At 34.0% G+C, this 22,839-nt stretch overlaps 1 protein-coding gene across 1 annotated transcript in view; it reads left to right on the top strand.

Moving 5' to 3' along the window:
* Window positions 1-22,839, top strand: part of LOC106103498 (disintegrin and metalloproteinase domain-containing protein 10-like) — a 62,969-nt gene that overhangs the window by 35,244 nt on the left and 4,886 nt on the right. The window contains exons 4-10 of the mRNA XM_013283276.1: window positions 6,404-6,595; window positions 17,982-18,144; window positions 18,734-18,887; window positions 20,860-21,024; window positions 21,260-21,431; window positions 21,878-22,089; window positions 22,782-22,834. Of these exons, the coding sequence (XP_013138730.1) occupies window positions 6,404-6,595; window positions 17,982-18,144; window positions 18,734-18,887; window positions 20,860-21,024; window positions 21,260-21,431; window positions 21,878-22,089; window positions 22,782-22,834 (1,111 nt within the window). The remainder of the gene's footprint in view (window positions 1-6,403; window positions 6,596-17,981; window positions 18,145-18,733; window positions 18,888-20,859; window positions 21,025-21,259; window positions 21,432-21,877; window positions 22,090-22,781; window positions 22,835-22,839) is intronic.

Raw genomic sequence — 22,839 nt, forward strand, 5'->3', positions numbered from 1 at the left:
GGAATTCTAAGACTTTTCTAGTAAAATGTTATTTTAATAGAACATTATTTAAAACAATTTTCATTTAATGTTTTTTAAAAAAATATCTCCATCTCTGGGAGGTCTGTTTTTAGCTATATTTTCTCCCCCTTATATTTGGAATTAAAGCTGTAATGAAAGACTATGAAGCGTTCAAGAGTCCTTAAAATCGGAAAATTTACGGCCGCCCGGTATGCTGCCAGTGTAAACTTTTACCCGGTATACAATTGTATGTATACAATTAATACAGTACTGGATAGATAGATTTAAACTGACACTTCTTCATTTAATAATTGTACAATTCTCAGTCAAAGATCTTATGTACAATATTTTGTAAATCCGTGTCTTTTGCGGGCGTCATTTTTTTATCTCAAAGCTGTAACCTCATTTAGCTAACTTCAAAAGTGTTTTTATGTTTCAACTTAGGTTAGAAATGTCACTAATTTATATTACCTTTAGTTTTAACTATCGTCGTAATTTTCACGAATGTCTTGATAGATAGAAACTGAAAATTTTTATATTACTTTTATTAATGAAACCTAACTTGAAATTTCACATTGGAATTTCCAAGTCAAGTGAAGTGAGACTTGACCTCTTGGCTCGGACCGCGCGGGCTCCCCGTCACCCTGCAACTTATTGAAAAAAAAACGACAACTACAGTTCCACTCTTATAAACTATGAAAAACGTAAAACAATTTCTACTTTCAAGAATATAATGTCGCTATAAGACTATGTTACTTTCCGACTTCAATCAAAAGTCTGCAAAATGTACTTGGAATATTTAACTTTGAAAGAATACTTTTTGTCAATTTTATACATTGTGATTACACTTAATAACCTTTCAAGTACAATAAAATAGAGTAAAGTAAAAATAAAATGTTCCAGTTGTTGATAAATATGTTTAATATATCATGACAAAAATTCAAAACAATAAAGTTAAATTTAGAAGGTCTCAAGGTACAGACGTGTGTTGCGATAAGGTACTGATACGAATACCAAGTTGTCGGACCCTTTACCATTGTTGAGGTATGACGGCGACCGCTTCCGAGAAATCGTATCGTATCAAAATACCTATGTAATGAACACCCGACTCATAATCACTGATTGTATTTGACACCGGCATGCACTTGAAATATACGTGAATGAGCTTTAATAAGTGGCATATCACATTTCTTGTTACTTGATGATTTACGATTTAATCGTTACCATTTAAATTGTTGAAACTCATCAAACTGGAACCATTTAAATGACTCCTACGCGTATTATTACATAAAAAAGCAATTTTACAAAGTAGCCATTTTAGTTTCGTTGATAGCATGAAATTGTTCTTAACTCTAGGTCTGAAGTAAATATTTACCTTTTGATTTCACGAATATAATGATCTTGTTCGCAGAATTCCGATATTATAAACAGGGTTCGATGAACACAGATTAATGTTGTCGTAATAACTGAAAGAACAATATTGAAATTGTTATACGGGTAATAGTTGATGCGAATATGCCAGATGTAGGCATTTCTAGACTTATTGGACTATATAAGAATCAGAACTATATAAAAGAATCAGTCTGGCCTTGTTTTTTTCACATGCTCGTTAATGAAACAATATCATACGACGAATCGGCAGCGAGCAATTGTCTCGTCTCAATTGCTTCTCATTCAATCGCATTGTTTAGTTGTAAATAAAACTCCGCGGAGTTATAGTGCTGTTACACTGAGCTAAAGGCCCTTTAATATTTAACAACGCTGGGAAGAGTACGGACCGTTTATGCGAATTTAGTTTAGACATACAAGTACTTGCTCTCTTTTAAAACTTATAATTTCATTTTAAATAAAGAATTTATGCTTTGTTTGATACTTTCGAGTTAGTTAGAATTTGTAGTGTACAAAGTACAGTGCAAATAAGCAAACTTTATTTTTGTTAAAAATTATTACTCGATTTTGTTCAGAATTCTTACGATTCTAGCAATTCGTTAAAAACGATATGTCTATTTTCCTACAAGGTACGAAGTTGAGCTCCGTGTCATTTGCTTTTTTTAGTTCCTTTGTTCTGTGATATTTTGTATTGATTCGTTTTTCATCGTATATAAAAGGTAGGTAACAAGGCTTCAATAGCTCCATACACTTTCAAATGGTCGACGCTCACAATCCAACATCAATGGCTTTAACAATGGGTTCGTCTAACCACATTAACGATTGCGCCGCTCACGCAAGCGTGGTAGTCCGCCTGCGGGCTCGCTCCGCAGATACGCTTTTATACGCTGCTCTAACATGCGTTATACGGACTTAACTCTCATGCTTCCTTTGTTACCTTACAGCTAATTAATGCCTACCTTGTTGCGTTAGTTAGATATTTACATACATTTTTAAACCAATGTTGATATTTTTATTGCAGCGATTGTTATTCTTAGACTACAATATTTAAATCGTCACATAAGTTGCAGGTCTATATAGATAAATTTCGCATGGCATAGCAAATATTGATTGCCGCTGATAAAAACGTAAAGATAAACTAGTCTGTTTTTATAATACAGATAAGAGGGATTATGATAGCAATTGCGTGTAAACTGGAGTGCGCATTTGCCAGCCGAAAGAAATCAGCTAATATTTGTCAGTTGGCAAAAGGTCTGCGGGCAAATGTTTGACATATCAGGAGTCTCAGTCGAGTGGCGAGTGTTGAAGCGACGGCGGGCCTTGCCAAAAAAGCTATTTTCCTAATGGACGCGACAAGGTTTTTTCTGGTCGTATTAGCACATTTAACGTTTAAAGTTACATTCGGTTGGAGCTTATCGTGATTTATGTCTGTGAATTCGCAAAGCTCATGTTTTGGTGAGCTTTTCATAACTTAACTCGCATCACAAAAGATCTGGAGCGAGAAACGCATTTGCAAACGGACGCGCCATTTACTACTGCCACTTTGAACGGCTTTAGTGCAAGATAAAATCATATTTCAATTTTGAAAAAAGGATTTGGACAGTCTCAGTTTAACCTAGATTTTCTGAGTGGTCCTTCGATATGGATTATGGATGAATCTTCTATGCATATCTGAATGAGGTCAACAACCTTTGTCAAGTATTCGTCGCATCAATTGAATGAATCAAGATTATGTACATATATTAGTTATCTCCAGCTCACTATTAAGACATAAACTGATTTGTAATTTTTATACTTGGAAGAAAAGCACTTATTTAGAATACAAAAAATGTGAATTCTCTTCTCCTTTCTCTAATTGTTGACATAGTCACTTAAGATTATAATTATGCTAAATAATGTTAACTGTAAAGTTAAATTGACAACAAGACAACACAAAGAAATTGCGTAGACTCGTAGCTGATAACCAGCTTTAGGAATATTTAGAGAACGAGAATATTTGGTTGAGAAAATCTAATTTGGTTTCAATTTGATCGAAATTGGCAGCGGACGGGCGTTGAACTTCCAGATAAAGCTTGCTTATTGTTTCTTTAATGTTCAATTTTCATGTTTCAGAGCACTTGTATTTCTCTTTGTCTCGTTTTCGAACGATCGACTTTTTATTACTATTTCTAATTCCAATTTCATATTTCTATCACCTTATTACCCTTGGAATGTGTTTTGCGAACTTATATTAATATTAATTGCTGAATGTTTATATTTTAATTAAGGTAATTATTAAACAAATGACAGTTATGAAATTGAATTACATGATTATTGTAAAAGTTAACATAAGGAAGGAAGCAGGCCATAATAATACATTTAAATACATAGTTGCCATAGCCGGTGTCTAACCCTTTGTCACCTGGTTGCTAACGATGTGACTCACCGCGGCATTATTCATTTACTCTGTAATGTTGTTTGGACACGGCATCCGAAACATTTGTTTGATGCTAAAACGAAAGGGGTAAATAGAATACCTAATGACGTAACCGTAACATTGCATACTGTTGTACTTGTTAATTAGTTATTTACTATTTTTATTATCGCAATCCTAAAACATTTGACTGTTCTTGTCGGACATCAGATTGAAAATGAAATTTAAACTAAGTTTTCAACCCCCAACTTTGACTTATTTTATGCAATTTGAATAAATTGAGATTAAAATTAGACTCAGTATTTTAAAACAAGATTACCTTAGGTCCCTTAAAAATGCGGTAGTCAATTTGTCACATAATCATCTTTTAGTAACAAAAGTGGTCCGAAAATCTGTCTACATGTTGGTTCTATACGCTTGCAAGCTGTTCACGCATCAACACTACTTTTTAATGCAAACTGACCTGTGTGAAAATTAATTTCACGAGAAGTAAATCCTTATCATGATGGACTGCCACAAAATTAAGTTACACTAATTACTTTTTAATGAGACGTAAAAAAAGAAGTATAAACGATGTGTGTTGTTGAATACTTCGGGTCAGTTAATGTAGAACGTTCTATTTTGTTTTGCTCAGTCTCATATCTCAGATCTTCAGTTTGAGTTATTCGTCACGTAACGTTTGAAGTGTTCTTGGGATGAGTTTTGTTGTTTTGTTTTAGAAATATTTTTTGTTTTTTTATTTAGTATTTTTATGACACTCTTATATTGCTTTTTGTTTAGATATTTTTTATAATTACGAAACACAAGTTATGAAAAATGTCTATTATGTCGTTAAGGTTAAAAAGACTGTTTTTTTTTAACATAAATAAACCAGCGCTTGACCACGACTCCAACTGTGTGTCTGTTGTTACATATCGAAACTATATTTAAAGTTTACACCGTCGAGAAGTTTAATAACAGTTGTACTAAAAGGCATATTTCATAAAAAATCAAATATTGTTTTTAATTTTCCTTACCGCAGGTGCTTGTGGTCTTCATAAAAGCGTCCCGAATAACAAAGGGTCTAATTAATTTACCACGTAACATCCTACGTTACTGGGCTCGTTAGTTAGTTTCAATGTAAACGTATTGTTTATAAAACAAATAGCAATGTATGAATTCTTGTTTAAGGACTCTGGGTTATGTTTATGTTGGCTCTCGTTGTGAAAATATTACCGCTGAATGTTTTTGTTCTTACCTCATATAATGAGCATTGTAAAGTTATGTGTTACGGTTTAGATTATAATGTAAAACTTTGTTATTTTCATGACGACTTTGTGTCAATTTTACTTGTATTGTTTTATACATGTGAAGTTCTGTACATTCAAGCATTTTTTATTTTTGAAAACTCATCTGTCGAGTGATGACGTATGAATTGAATGTATATGGCAACGATAAAACGTACTCGTACGGCTATTTACGCATTCGCTCAGCAACATAAGAGGGATTCGTTGGTGCGTTTTAATGCGGCTTTTACAATTCACGACTACGTTTCAAAAGTTCCATACTAAGTGGCCATGACTTTTAATTACAGCAATGATCATTTATATCCGATATTACGCAATTTTCACTGAGATCCTTTTAAATAGCATACATTTTACTTACTGAAATATAGACTAAATATTGACACTTTGTACGGTACATACTTTAATTATCAACTCTTTGGCAAGAAGTTTAATATTTAATAACTAGCTGTTCCAGTGCGGTCAAAATTCAAATGCACAAATGACAATTGCTTCCTTGGTTTTGGCAACAACTTATGGTCTCTTTCCCACATTAGGATTTTTATCCAAAATGTTTACCCTCTAAGTTTAATGGCGTAAAAACATATAGTCTAAAGCGTGACGTTAGTGTAGGGCTGTTATTAAAAAAAGAATTATTCAAAAATATGCTATAAGTGCTGAGATCTTAGGCAACAAAGAAGTGTTTTTGCTTTGTTTTCGCTTTGTTATAATAGTATAGATACAACTATAAGCTTAATATATCAATAGACGTATTATTTTCCGTTGTATGAGGTTTGAATTTCAGTGAAAGTGCAGGCACTTTCTTTGAAGAAAGTAGGTAGTGTTGTATTTCTATATTACTAAGATCCAACGATTCGTATCAAATCTCTAGTCTAGACTTTAAGTTCAATGTAAATAGTAAAGGACATTGCGGATTATTTTTATTATATTAGCATTAAAGGTCTTAAAAATGAAAGTTTTATTAATGAAAAATCTTGCTTAAAATTGCAGCATTTTTGCTTTTTCGTATCAGAATTCTAACAAGGATCGTATGAAAAGTTCTTTCACTTTGATTTAAATTATGTTTTTGAGAATATTTAAAATACTTTTAACCTATTCAAGTTTTTAATTAGATTTCAATTTACGCCTTTAAAAATCTAAAGAGATGATCATATTTTAAGCTAGCTTCCTATTTGAATTCAGTTATACTGAAACTATTTTAGAAATTATCTTATTTATGCTTTAGCTATTAAAAATGAAAAGATAAGCTACAGTAAAAGGAATTCATCAAGGTAGAATATTACAAGAACTGTTTTACTGATTATTTTTTTGTCTACAGACGACCCACACTCAACGGTGTTCGGTTCGGTGACAGAAGGTGTGTTCGAGGGGAAGATGATCACAAACGACGGCACGTACTACGTGGAGCACGCCCGCCGATACTTCCCCCCCAACGGGACTCGAACCCGGGTCCACTCTGTCATATACAAAGATAGTGACGTCAGTGACCCCTACTCACACAGACGACACGGTAAGTTATTTTTGAGATTACTACATTTCGCACGGGACTTATCGGCATGGAATTTGAAAGAAAAACGAGTAAATAAATAGCCTATGTCCTGTTATAGACAGTAACCTATTTCTATGTCGAATTTCACCCAGATGAGTTAAGCCGTTCTGGAGCTACGTAGTAACAAATATTCATACATCTAAATTTGCATTTATAATATTAGTAAGCTCGCTAAAACTTACAGGATAATCAGAGTAAAACGTAATTATTTTGACTCCACGAGTGTGTTTTTGGACATAAAACAACGAATTGTCGTCAATGTTTTCTTGAAAATAAACAAGGAAAAACATATACATCACTCCTGGCCTTAGTTTCATTAATATGGGAAGGCCAGAATGTATTTACGGATGATTGCAATCATACGGACCGGAACACCAACGTTTATATGGCACGTAGATAAAGGCTTAATACTGGTTAATGTATTTAAGATTTAAATTACAATATCATATTTTAATTGAGATATTGCAACTTATGAAAATAATAAAAACAAGTACCGCTATAAATTATGAAAAAAAATTGACAGGTATAAAATGAACTACAGGAATATCGACTTAGTTACCGGTAAATATATCAAGTTATCGCCTATAATTGTGAACGTTACCAAATAATTAAGCAAAAACACGCTTAGGAGAATTGATAGCAGGTTTTTTGTAATTTTAAAGTCATTATTATAAAACACTGACATACAATCACTTCCCGAACATTATCTTGATGCGGTCACCGCGTGGATACGCGACGGTGTGAACATCCTCTTACGTCGACTACCTACATCGAAGTTTTAAGGATATAAAAAAAGCATTTAAAGAAGCAAGGATTTGGTTATGTTGTCAAAAAATATGTGTTTGATATGATTTCGAAATGAAATGAAAATATGCAAAGGAAACTTACATGATTCTAAGCTTTATAAAACTTAATATTTAAGCTCCCTATAATATAATATTTAATTTATTTTCTTATTATCTTACACTATATTTAATTTAATATCGCCAAAATTAATATGTACATAACCAAAATATGTAATGTTATTACATACGTAACGATACAAACATATTTTTCATGGTATAACTTAATTTACGGCATTTAAATAACAATAAACGTAAATATAGGTAAGAGGAAAGGAAAAATATATCGAATTCTTAGTTCACGTTTTCGCAGAGGAAAAAATACGTCTTTCATCTTGATTTAGTATAGTGATTATTTGTCAGGATTTCGCTTTTCGTGTCGGTAGGATGAAATCGGATTCAGTAAACTACGTAATCCTTGTTCACGTTGGTACGCATGGAGTGTACGCGGTCCGCATTCAGTATACACGCAATCGATTTATTTATGTACATTATTGTATAAATGCCGAAAAAATAGTAAAACACCCATCATCTCTACCTTATCTTACTCGCACAGGTTCGGCGCACCGGGTTTTCGTCCTACAAGAAACTATCATCAGTCATCTCAGTCACCACTCCCTTTTTAGTCGTAGTACCTTTCAAGCAATCCATCCATCGCTTTTTACGTCTACCTCTATCGGTGTCTTTACACTTATAAATAAGTTAAAATAGTAAAACATTACGTTATTCATGATCTCCAAGTTTTCATCTCGAATTATCTCAAAATAGTAATAAAATCAGCTGAAAAGCACTTCTGATTTTTGCAGTATTGTGAGGTAATCATCATAATTATTGAATGAATTAAAAAGTATACCTCTTTGTTAACAAACGTTTAACCTGTAACAGAAAAGCGTAGCTTAATCTTACGAATAGTATTTTGATTCCAATAAGTCTTCGAGCAAAAATAATGCCTATCACGAATATTCGTGGAATGGTTTTCGTAACGCATCGACAAAATTTGTATTAATTTTTACAGTGCCACTACCGGACGTATAGTACACCAACAAATCTCATATAAACTTTGTCGCCTACGTATGTATTCCACATACTCGCAACTGTTACCCAATTGTTCGAGATAGACTCTCTGAACTTTATTGACGATAAATATTTCTGAATTGGTTCAGAAGAGGGCGTCGTTATTCATAGAATTGATAAACAACAATCAAAATTTGATTCATTCGTTATTATGTAATGGGAACAACGTTCGCGCTAAAACAACCTTGAAGTATTTTTGACGATGCAAAAATGAACTCTATTGATCAGACTAGTAGTGCTATTGACGAAGTTTTGTGCAATAATACCAAATTCTAAGATTAACTGAATTAAATTCTGTTATTTTAAGGTATAATGTATTTCAAATATGTCTTTTCGATCTGTATAATATCATACAATTTAAGATAAAATGGTTTGGATAGCTTGACATATATTTTTTATGCTCGTAAAAAAATCAATACACAAATCATTTACTCATGATTCTACATTAGTAGCAATAGTTTGTGTGGTACCGTTTTGTTCCATATCTGCATCTCGGGCTGCAATCGGGGCGCATAGTGTTTTAATCGCATTAAATCAGGCGCCGAATCCTCGGCGTGAACAGTAACAACATTAACTGTCGGAATCGAGTACTGTGCACCAGTTCGTCGAGGTTGGGAGCGCGGAAGTTTGGCCGCAGTGTGTCGCGCGCATAATGGATAGCAACGCAACGTTTAACAAAGTTTAATTCTATTTGCTCCGGGGCTCCGTGCTCTGTCAGATCATTCTGACTACAACACAAAATGTATGTGAAATGTCCATAAAAGTTGGACGTTCTATTAAAAAATTTATTGTACGTTCATCTACTCGTAATACGATAACCAATGTAATGCATAACTCAACGCATATCCATCATGAGCGGAGTTGTATACAAATCGAAATATTTAAATGTATTTTCGGCGTCGCTAACAAAATTGCCATCAAACCGGGCAGCCACATTCCGAGCCGGTCTCGATACATATTCATTCGTCCGTAGGCTGCACTGAAATGGTAATTTCGCGTCGACAACACGCCCGAGCGTCGGGCTTTGCATTTTTGCCAACTTAGCGGGCGCAATTTCAGTGCGGTATGTACACGAGTAAAAGCCTACCTGAATGCTACTATATATAAACAGTTTCTATTTACTACCAGCTTTTCTTGTTCCTATCCCGCCACTAATAACTACAAAATAAGAAATAATTAAGGAATTAATACTGTCTATGTTGTATATTGTTTGTTTTGAGAAAAATTTTTGTGTGCACCACCGTTAATGGTACAGCTTTTGTGTGGAAATATGAGATAGTTTTGAATAAAATTTAATATATTCATATTTTATTTATAAAATGAAACATGTAAAATCAGATTTTGTCGATTAGAGCAATATCCGCTATGTTAAATGTAATTAGGCTACTTCCTATCTAACGGTATTGATCAGATTGAATTCACCTCAAGTGGATAACATGTTCTTTATTGTACAGTGCGTAATGAACAGCGATTAGTAAATTCGTGTAACGTTGCATGCGCAAATTTGGCACGCACACTCGCGTTTTGCACTTGACCTCATTTATATCTAAACAAAGATTATAATAAATTGTTTGCTTAGCATTATTACAGAACTAATATTCAGAATAATAATTTTCATAACTTAATAAATAAATATATCCTAGAGAAATTATGACTTATGTGTTACCAACAACACACTACTACTTTCACTAATCATATTATTATGAGAAGAAAAGATTTGGATTTTTATATTAATTGAAATAACTCAAAAACTACTTGACCGATTAAAAAAAATCACCGTTATTAAACTACGTTATCAGTGAGTAGCATAGGCTACATTTTTATTATTTTTTAATTTCACGCAGACGAATTCCCGAACAACAGCTATAATTTAATAGTTTAGCCAGAGGTCCTTTATGGCTTGGTTTGCGGATTCCATTTTCGTCTTTAATTTTAAAACCAGTACTTATTGGTAAGGCATAACATCATTTAAAGTTCCACATCCCATACTGGTAAAAAATACACAAATATAAGTATACACTGGCAACATTATTTAGTTCGGCAATAAAACATTCATTTGATCGGAAAGAAATAAATAGGTATATAGGGAGTAAACAGGGGTCGCGTTTGTAGCTACGTTTGTTTTCATTACGACTTATTGGACAGTTGTATCTGGCACTGGGGGTCCGTCCCTTTTTATTCATTCAGTATCAGCTTGTTATTTGAATATGAAAGAAACGATTTGTTCAATCAATAATGAATGCTATTTAGTGAAGCGTAAAGCTTCTAATTGTATAGCTGCAGATTTATTTTGAAATAACTTGAATATATCTTTAATCAAAAGGTTGCAATATGTGTATTACGAAATTGATTACAAAAACACGTTTATAAGAGAATAAAGAAAATATCGCAATAATTTGTAAATAGTTATTTTTCTTAAAACCATTTAAGCAATAAGAATCTCATGTGAGGATGTGACTGAGAATGTTAAATAAAAGACCTCAAAGAGGTCCTATAAGAAATCGCATTATGAGCGAAAAGTTGTAAGCCTATTTAAGAGCACATTTAGCCGTACTAGAGAAGCTCTCAGTCTTCAAACTCTGGCACAAACACATAAGGTAAAGACAGCTTTTGAATTTTAATTAAGACAGGTGAAGTTGTACTTAAATATCTCAAGGCTTTAGACGAGTTTTCAGTACATGGAATTATAATAGGATATCCATTAAAAAATTAAACATGTAATACACTTTTGTACAGTTCGTCAATTTAGTAGATCTTTTATTAGCATTTTTAATTGAAGTTTTCCTGTTGACTTCATCCTTTCCTAGAATGGTTTAGTTAAGCGTCATTATGAAATAGTATCGGAAGAACAGAACAGGACTCCTGTAATATTCGGGAGTTGAGTTGAATCCTATGAAATATTCATTTAAGAAACGCAGAACATCTTACAATTATCAGTTGTTGTCGAAAGACATATCTAGTGAGTGTGAATGCTAATAATAAGAATTAATTTACATATTATAGTTGGGTTTTTGTCACTTGGAACATAACTCCAATAGAAGGAAAAATTGAAACATTTGCAATAAAAAATATAGAGGCCATTTATGGTATTTGAATATTTTGTATTATGTCAGCATTCATATAAGCTCCAAATTAGGCAAATTCACAATCCATTATGCATTTATGAAACTCTGAATCAATATGCTGAATTTTGATTGTGAACAAATTGACCGCTACGGACCATTACATGTTATATGAGATCTGCATTGTTAACAATCAACTTCGTGCGAGGACTGTGCTCAAAATGTTCTAGTTTAATGCTCGGATACACAACAGTAGTGCCGTCGTGTTGGTTTGTTAGTGCCCGGCAATCATTTGACACACTATTGTTCTGAATGTCTCGCTGGGGTTATGTTGATTAACATACTATTTTCCACATTTATCCTAGTTATAAATTTTTCCTACGTCATATTTAAACTGGATGACGATTGGATACCGTCCGATATTTTTTATAGTTAAAACAAAATAGTGTCGTGGTAAATTGAGGAAAATTTTAATTTAAAAATATTGCTTTATTCGTTTAATTAAATGTGAGGTTGTATTTAATGGCGTAATTCTAATCTATACCTTAGTCAAGAGTTGGCAGAAATGAGTTAACTTAAACGGCACGTGTAAACGTTACCTCTATAAAACGTTTACCTACTTTATTTGTGTATTTGGGCAAAGCCTCAGTACACAATAGAACTCTTAAGCGTCCTCGGGCTCGGCTAGCTTTGCGATTCCACACGTCGCGTCTCGCGCCGCACCAACTTCCCTTACAAATTGCTTGCCCGGCTTACCGGCTTTAACCAGCAAACTGCTCCTGATATTTCATTTGTCGCAAAAACAATTCCAACCGAATCTGGCAATTTAATACTTACCGAGCTCCGTGGGTATTAATCGCGGAAGTTGATTCGAATAAGCCTTATCTTCACGCTCCGAGACGTGAACGTAATGGAAGTTTGATTAAATAAACTCGATCCTTTCTGAGCGTGTCTAAATCTCGTTATACATACGTGAATAGACACAATATTATAGGATAAAGTTTAAAGTAACTACGCTCTTGACTTGTTTTAAGGAATAAGATGACCTTTTTGGAATTAATTAACGCTAAGGTTTCCTGGGATTTTGGTAATGATACGAGTACAGTTCATTTATTTATTTATTTATTTATTTATTTAGCTTTATATACATTCCATACAATTACTTTATGTTTTATTATAGACTTATATATTATTTTTTTATTTTTAATGCTTGTATGGATCCCTGATGGGTAAAAGCCTCCTCCAACTTTGACCAGTGCTCTCTGTCTTTCGCCACGTCCAGCCAACCCGAACCCGCCACTGCCGCGATGTCGTCTGACCATCTCGCGCACGGCCGCCCTCTGGCTCTGGTGCCTTGTGGTCCAGCCCATTTGGTTACTCTATGCGTCCATCTATTACAGTTCATTTAATCACTATAAAATCACGATAGTTGCAGATGTACATCTTAATTTAATCCTAGCAGAGTTTTAAAACTATTTACTTTATAGAAAAGTTCACATGGGTACAAAGCTATATAACTATTTGCTGTACTAAGCTATGTAAATACTGAATACATTTGAAAGTTACCACAAAGCTTTTAAGTTAGAAGTCTTACAGTATACTATAGTTTAAATAGCGTTTCTTTTATTACTTAAGAAATTTATCTGAATGACGTCCAAATGTACAAATAGTTTAAATGTTTCTAAAGTTTTGTACTATACTGTTATTGTTATTGTTGTATGAATCTTGATCAAAGTATATAGTTAAGTTAATTAATTAATTTGTCACCCAAAATGTGCCCATCAGATGATGCACGACTTATTAAATATTTTAAACTATACTATGACGGCAAATGACATCTTATTAATGTAATGAAAATAGTGGCATTTGGAGATCCTGTTATTTAAGTGTTTCGCTGAAGGAAAAGTGTAAATATTTGATAGATCCAATCGGAAAAACAATCTTCAACTAGGGTTGTCCAAGTCACTTACACAAAATGAAACCTGCGTGTAGGTAATTCAATTCAGCGGAATACGCAAGTTGTGCGATTCGTTCGCAGCTCAGAGCTCGTGTACAAACTCATTTAATCGTATTGCGACGTTGGAATATTGCTCTTTTGTTATTGCAGTATGTACGTCTATAACTGCTAGAATATAACTAAAGGAATTTCTAGTTCTCTCTGTCAGTAGGTATCCCAAGTCTATAGGGTCGAATTACGTTTTTGTACTCAAAATCTATCATTCGTCATTTCAATCATTACCTCCTTTTTAATTAAGTAATATTTCAAACAAACTGACCACTTCTTTCGACGTATCCCTCCACATTTTTAAATTGTTCTTGTACTCGTATATGCAATTCATTCCTCTTCATAATAAGCCTATATTACGTTGACCTTTTACCTTTTCATTTCTCTATCAGTAATACGATTAAAAGAAAATATTTTTATAAACTGCATAGTGAAATGTAGAAAGTTTAACAAATGTTGCTTGCTAAGAAATGGGGGCTTATCTACGAATGCATATTTGTTAAATGTTTTTGTAGTTATTCTTCTGAATGTTTTATTTATAACTGTTAACAATTTAAATGTCGTTACAGAGTTTTTAAATTTACATTTATATTGTGCTGTTTACTTATATTATTATGTAACTTATACTCGACGAATAATGGATGAATTTATTGTACCATTTCCTCAAAGGCCGGCAACGCATCTGTATTTCCGCTAGTTTTATGGACGTCTATGGCAATCGTTGATCACTTCGGTGTTCCCACTTCTCGTTTTCCCCCTAATGTATTTGCGTTACTTTAACGAAACCAAAATTTTAAACCCGTTAAATAAATGTATTTCTGTCCCCAAGTCTGTCTGACATGTGTGGAAGATGGTCTTTTATCTGTTTATAGCAATTTAGGACATTCTTGAACTACGTTTACGTTACAGGCAATGTCTAAAGCCTGTAAAGTCTAAACCTTTAGAGAAATCTTATGTATTAGATGATGTTTAAAGTATATTATTTACATTTATTGTTAACTTCACAACGAAAACATTAAATAACCATTACAGATGTATATCGCTGTGGAGTTTTAAAAATTTAGTTAATGGCCATGCTTGGTGTTTAATGTCGCTGTTTAAACGCTCTAGTTGAAACTTGTTCGTATCACTGACTCATGCGGATATTCCAACTTACTAGTGAAATACCAGTTAAATTAATTCAGAATATTTTGTTTACTCTCAAGAATATAAAACAAGTGCGTATTTATATGTAGGTACTGTAAGTAAAATTATTTAGATTTAATATGAAACTCTTAGTTGTCAAGGAATATATATCCATTGATATTTAATCTAATGCTTTATTAATATTTAGATGACATATTTTATATCTTAAATCGAAGCACGTAGCTTTGAAAGATTCAAACATTTTATAATTAAATTGATATTTTATCGTAATAATTATCAAAAAATTGTCAGCCCCAGTTTGAGAGTAAGGTGGCTTAATATCAGACAATTTTTGTAAATAAAGCGTCGTTCGTGGGGACGCATTTGGCTGGATATTGTCGCGAATATTTCATCTCGATACTGCTAACAGAACTGAGTGTAAGGAAAGTAAAATTATTTCTTCTTAGAAGGTTGTTTATTAGAAATTTCATATATATACACTTATAAAGGTAGTGCTTAATAGAGAAAGAATAACTTCGTGATTTCTCCAGAGTTATATTATTGTAGAGCTGGATTATCTCTCGTCTTTTTGTCATTTCGTCAAAAAACTCTACTCCTAGCGCCCCCTGTATTGAATTCTGTTGCTTAGAGCGACGTCTACAATACATCACATTCTAGACTCAGACTATAATAGCGAAAACAAAGAATATTTTATCTAAAATTTTGTAACAAGGTAACTTTGCCCCTGTACGAGCAACACAACGGGCGAAAGCGAATATAATGAATGTGATTATATGCAAAATGCAGTGAGTAAATATGAGATTTGTATGGAGCGTAGGCATTAACGGCGCGTGCCGGCAGCGAGTAATTTCCGCTATCTGGCGGTCGCGCAGGAGCTTCGTTAAAATGCAGCGCACCGGATGCGAACGCCAATGCGCCCTAACACGACACATGAGCGAAAAAAATACTCCGCCATTCAGCGCATTTTAATTTTAAAACCCCGTTGCTTCGTTTGCGCTCCGATTTTTTTTACTCTCTTCTCCCACTCACTCCGTCACTTTATTCTCTTTGCATTCACATGCCTCAGTCGTGGCGCAAGCGGGACTAAACTAATATGCCGTTATTTAATTTTTTAAAAAGGATCCCTGTTATTTCGTCTGCACTTTTTTGATGTTAACATATTTTTTGGCGCGCTTTTGTTCTGTTTACAGAGTAGATGTTACAACTTTTTAATTACGCTAAAATGTTTTCGGAGCAAATAAATGTCTAGTCGCCACTACGGATGTCATGTTGAACACCATTCACTATGATAAAAATATTATGTTGTCTGTCGTTTTTACTAAACTAAATATTTTAACTTATTAACTTTAAATCAAATTGATCAGATCAATACATACAACTTGTGCAAATATTTTAAATGATGCTATGTACATTTGTATGATAATCCTACCCCAAGACTAGTAGCACACTCGTTTAAATTAATTAATCCTTCTTCCACTAACATTAATTGCACCCTCTTAGTTTTACGATTATGTACTTATGTATCCGTTCACCCTTGCGTTCACCTCTTTGTTCTTAACTCCCTGAGACTAGGTAGTTGAAGTATTTATAATATAGATTTTTCTTAACAACGCAATGTAATTTAGAAGGAGTAGGGATGGAAAAAACAATATTACATTAAACCCATAATAGTCTGAAGAATACTCCAGTCAAATGACATACCGTTTTATAAAATCGGTATATCAGATTAGATGTCAGCAGATCACAATAATTGAACAGACATAAGCGAAAAACGGTACAGTCAGCTAAAAAATTAGTTGTAATAAATCTAACTTCACGCAGCGCTCTCTTGGACGTTAGGTACATACTTAAGAAGCGCCTGTCCATTATTTTTCTTTCCCCATCCCGCTAACTCGAGCCGCAAACTTGGACTTTGTCATGAATAATTTAAGCCGTCCGCGATATTATGCGAAATATCACAACTCTGCAAGACGCGGACAGTCTAGGAAAAACGTATGTCGTTTGTTTAATGAACGGTACATCTTGTACAGTTAGAATTAATAGGCTATTTGTAGAGACAGTCACAAGCTTGATATTAACTATGATTCGAATCCTGAATTACAAACTCACGAATATATACTTCTATACTAATACTAGCTTTCGCCCGCGACTTCGCTCGCGCGAGATTAAAAAAAGCTGAGTAGCCTGATGTTCTTCAAGATTATCTTCTACATCTATGCCAAATTTCTTCGAAATCCGTTCAGCCGTTTAAGCTACAAACTCTAACAAACATTCATCCATCCGTCTAAACATTCACATTTATAATATTAGTAAGATTGATGATTTGATTTTTTTGTATGTATTCTAATAACTCAAAAACTACTGGACCGATTTAAATTTTTTTGCACTATTATAAAGCTATATTATCACTGAGTAGCATAGGCTATATTTTTACTATTTCTTTGATATCACTCGGGCGAAGTGGCGAGCAACATCTATAGTAGTGTCATAACCACAATACTTCTATAGTATCAATCGGCGACATACAAAGAGGTACACGTGTTTTATTATAGAGTGTCACACTATATTGTTTGTGCTAATACTGAACGTATTTCAGAAATCGAAATACAAATGACAGGTTTTGTAGAACAGCTTGTCTTGGCTTTTACAAAACGATAAAATACTGGTGTTTTGTGAAATGTGTGAATTATAGGCCGGCTGGACGCAATATCCCCTTTAAAACATATGATAGAGGACAAAAGCTACAGCAAATGTAAATCTTGGATCAACAATAAACCTATGTACATTAATGTTTGCACTTTGCCCTTATTTGTGATAGAACTGAGCCAAAAATATGGGAATTTGTCTGTGGAAATGACATGAATTGCTTTAAAGGTTATGTTGTTTGTGATTCAAATATAACGGCATTAATTCTATTAATAATGACTAATCTAAATTATTTGAAACTAGAGGAAGTTAAGCGTATTAATCAACTTATTATTTTATTATTTTGTGTGTGTTAGAAATAATTACTAATCAACCTAATTACCGTACAACGAGCAATCATTATTTTTAGTTAATAGTCATTTATTAACTAAATAAATATAATGTATTTGTTACTTTTAATCTATGAGGAAAAGGAAAAGAGAAAAACAAAACTTTGCAGGAAAAATAAAACGATTTTAATTAAAAAAATAACTAAAATAGTTATAATGTTTTATAAATGTTTTCGTTTTCAGGTCACGTGGGTGGATGCGGTATCACAGACGAAGTGGTGCAATGGATGGACCGCATACAGAATTCTGGGGTCGATGACGACCCGCCGACCTCGCCCGCACCCTCGCAACCACAGCCGTCTCACACACCGCCTCATCCCAACAGCCTACGAGACGATTCACCGAGGTATGTTTCATTCAAAAGGGGCGGCATGTACTAATTCAATACTTCCTATAATTGTCATATCTAAAGTCACTCTCTTATTACACATATCTCTTCACACAATGCATTCTTTCATCGGTCTTCCTACCCGTGTGGGCTTATCACATCTAATACGGTCGACTCATGGGTCAATTCATTAAATGAAAGTACCTATAAAATTTATACATTTTCTATAAGGCATTGTAATGCAAATGCGACGTTATCCCTATGGATTGGTAGTTACCACATCGTTATCGATAACTGGATCTCTGGTTACTTTTCTAAGTCACACAGCTGTGAAATGCAGAGATAGATTTGCTCTAATTCAGAGTTCTAATAAGAACACACAGTCGCACATTTGCGTTTGTTATACCAATCTTAGATTTTTCCAACTACAATGTACCAGGATATCATAGAGAAAAGGGTTTAACTGAAGTGCCGCATTACATAATTCTTACATTATTTTTTTCCTTCCGTACCTATTAGAAATGTTGAGACCTAGCAGTGGTTACTTAAGCTCTGCTCCCCTAGTACTTTTATCTTCTACTATAAGTAGTATTCCTATTATTTCTAGGCATTGGGAGCATCACAACAAATATTCGAGAGCAGCTAACACTGGCGAGCACACACGCAAGCGGCGAGCTGCGAACGACAACAGGAACACGTGCTCACTCTTCATAGAGACAGACCCGCTCATCTGGCGGCACGTCAGGGAAGGATTCCCCGATGTGAGTCTATTTTAACACGCATTTTACCTTTGACTCTATACTTGGAACTGAATTGTGTAATGGTATCTTAGAAAACTATTCTACGTTCAAGACATCAGATTGTTTAGTATTACACAAGACTGATGTTCCAATAGTTTAACAAATATGTGGCAATATCCTCCACGTGAACAATTTCGTATTGAATAGATCTCAGCTTGTGTTAAATGTAGACACGGTTTATGATCGTACGTGAAAGTTATTGCTCGATGCGCTAAGTTGTGACGTTGTTGCCAACTAGCTTACAAAGTCTGCAGGCTTACACTTCGAAAGCACGCCTCCTATTTGATAAGTATTTTAGATAAAGCTTTCAGTAATATGATGGAAATTTCGTTCAATGCTTAACTTTTGTTAGATTACTCAATTACATCCAAAGCTAAGACTTAAAGAAACTCGTGATATATAAATTCAAACTATCGCTGAGACTGGTTTTTAAGTTAACATTAAAAAATAGACGCTCTAAGTTTTCTTATCAAAGTCTTAACTTTAGTGAAACTAGACTTGATTAAAATTGCACCGTCTAGCTATATATTTCTCTTATTCAATTGTAACTAAATACAATTTCTTAAGAAATATCAAGTTGGGAGATAAACGACTAGTATAGATAAATACATTAAAATAATAAGCATATATTATAGGACACAAAGTTCTCGTAATTTGTTTTTCAAATCCTTGTAACTCCATTAGATCAGAAGTGAAAATGATAAATGACCCGTAAACAAACGAGCTAGTAATCAAATTAGACTCGCAATATTATAATGTGGACAAGGCCGGAGGAAATCGATTAAGCTTATCTTTATTCGCTACTTGCGTAACCATTATAATATGCGACAATAAATTAAAAATTAAGTAAAAAAAACCCAAATGCCATTGTTGTCTCGGTTTTCCAAAGATTTTTCATAGTTTAAAATGGCAAATTAGCAAGCCACCTTCGTCAAAATAGCGTATTCACCGATGCCTATGGACATCTGCATTTGCAGATGCGTTGAGGCCTTTAATAGGAACAGGACGTGACGCACAGAAAGATAATATATCCCCTTCCTATGCGTAGAAACCCGCGGTAATGTTTTTTCTTATCGCGTTTTATTGTTTTCCCCATACTAATGTAGACCACAAATTGTTAAATGATAAAGGAACTTACAAGATATTACTTTATCTATTCGAAATGTTTAAAACTTGAATAATACTGCACTTTCTGTATTAACTATTTGAATATAAAACTAGAGGCGTATGCTATGTCGCTTTAAGACTAAAGTTCTTAGCTTCCTCGGTATATCATCCCGTTCCAAGAAATTATTTAACTTCTCGCTTTATGCTTGCATTTCTCTTGGAACTTGCTTCTTTATAAAGTAAAATACCGTTGAATTTAATTCAACTGCAAATCGAATAATCATGTCGCAATTTTCTCTAAACTGTGACGAAATGACGGCTGGTAATTTCTCAACATTATGCAATCGTGATGACGTCTAGAATTTTATAAATGCTTTTTCACTTTTCATTAATTTTCGCTCGACGCTTTAATGAATAAATACTTTGCAACAACAATGATAAAACTGCAACAATTTGTGCAAACTCTTTAAAATATGTTACATTATTTCTTTAGAAAATTCCCGTAAACATAAAACGCGCGCATAAACAGCGCAGGTAACGAGCTATGGAACGTTCTTTGTGTAAACGTCGGTAACGTTTTGTTATTTTTGTAAAAAAAAAGTAAACTCTTATTATTGGTCAACTAAAAAAAAATAGTTTTGAATAGTTTATTAATGCCTTGTTAAATTGTTGTTAATTCATTACTAGATATTGTAATTATTTACACATGTCCCGATGTAGCCTTTATTGCAACACATGGAATATTAAAATTATTATTTGATTATTGGCAATTATAAGCAAGATATAGTCTTAACATATTTTGTAACTTTTTAATTTTATTTTTCAGCATCGAGATAGAAGTAAAAAGAGCGAAGTTGACATGAAGACGCGGGAAGAGATCCTGTCACTAATATCGCATCACGTGGAGGCCGTCAACTACATATATAGAGATACGAAGTTCGACGGCCGCTTGCAGCACAGAAATATCAAATTTGAAGTACAACGAATTAAGGCAAGAAACCCTTGTAATGATATATACGAAAAAGTTAATCACCAATAAATTGCTAGATACCTAACAGAGTATTTAACAAAACTATAACTGCTTCGTGCCTGTCACGAGATGAGAAACAAGATTGTGGTTGAAATAAATATAAATTGTAAACCCATAGAAGGAATAGCAATCTTGGTAAAGTAAAATACTTAAAGGAAAAGGACTTGTCTATATTTCCATGTTATTCATTCTACAGATCGACGACGACTCGATGTGCAGTCCGCACCACTTTGGCGCAGAGAATAACCAGTTCTGCCAGGAGAATATCGATGTCTCCAACTTCCTTAATCTACACTCGCTCGGCAACCACGAGGACTTCTGCCTAGCTTACGTCTTCACCTACAGAGACTTCACAGGAGGCACGCTAGGTATACTAAAACTTGATTATTGTTTAGAACACTTTATCTATGACGAGCTATTCCCGTGCGGCTTCATACGCATGGAATTATAAAAACTCTATTTTATTATTTGCAATTGTCAAATTCTCAAATGCAAATGTCAAAATTCAAATGCACAAATGGCAACGAAGACTATTGACATTTGATAACAATTACCATTACCATGGCAACGGTGCTTCCTTGATGTTGTCAGCTTGTAGTTTATGGTCCCATATGAAAGTTTTCTCCAATTAATTACCCCTTGAGTTTAAAAGCGTGAAAATATATAGCATAGACATGTAGTAAGTGTATGACTTTTTATTAAAAAGAGAATTATTCAAAAATAGACTGACATGCTACGCTACGCAGTAGTGTATGTTAACACTTTATTATATTAGTATAGATTTTGTTCAAGCAAATATCAAATCATATGTCAGGTCTGGCGTGGGTGGCGAGTGCCAGTGGTGCTTCGGGCGGTATCTGCGAGAAATACAAGACGTACACGGAGACGAACGGCGGCATGTACCAGAGCACCAAGCGCTCGCTCAACACCGGCATCATCACATTCGTCAATTACAACAGCCGCGTGCCGCCGAAAGTCAGCCAGCTCACACTAGCCCATGAGATCGGACACAACTTTGGATCACCGGTACGTATTGTTAAGAGAACAATCGGAACTGGAGGATTGGCGCAACACTAGATTTTAAGCATTTACGCCCATCCCTATTTGACAGCTGTCAATGTCATTCAGGATTATTAGAAAATCGCGCTATTCTGGAGGGAGGCAGTGGTCTGAGTGCTTAAGTTAATTATGTGTGACTTAGTGGCGAATATTTTGAAGGGATTTACGCTAAATTTTGTATCGTAATCGATAAAGTATGAAATTGTATCCAATCTGACTTAACTAAGAAACTTGTGAGCATAAACTACATTTTACTGTGTACTTTGACAACCAACAGCCTACTAGACTAGACATTTTGGCGCGGAATGTTAAAAGACTATATTTATGATAGCTTATGTATTCCTCGAGACTATGCTTTACATCTATTTTAAATTCCATCGAGATACTTTAAGCCGTTCTGGATATATTTAGTAACATCCATCCATCCACCTAATCTTACGCATTTATATTATTAGTAATATCTTAATTTCCCTTCAGAAGTGACTGTAAGTCGTAACAGTTCAAAAGTCGTAATTACCGCATACTTAAATTTTTACGCTTGTTTAGGTACACCAATACGTATCATAATGGTAATAAAATTACTAACCTAATGATTTAGGCAATGTTTTATCCGTATTTTAAATTCTGTCTAAGATGATGAGATTGTGTGTTCGTGACAGCACGACTACCCGTCGGAGTGTCGGCCGGGCGGGCAGGCGGGCAACTACATAATGTTCG

This window comes from Papilio polytes, unplaced genomic scaffold (genome assembly GCF_000836215.1).
Source record: "Papilio polytes unplaced genomic scaffold, Ppol_1.0 DF823731.1, whole genome shotgun sequence".
NCBI lineage: Eukaryota > Metazoa > Arthropoda > Insecta > Lepidoptera > Papilionidae > Papilio > Papilio polytes.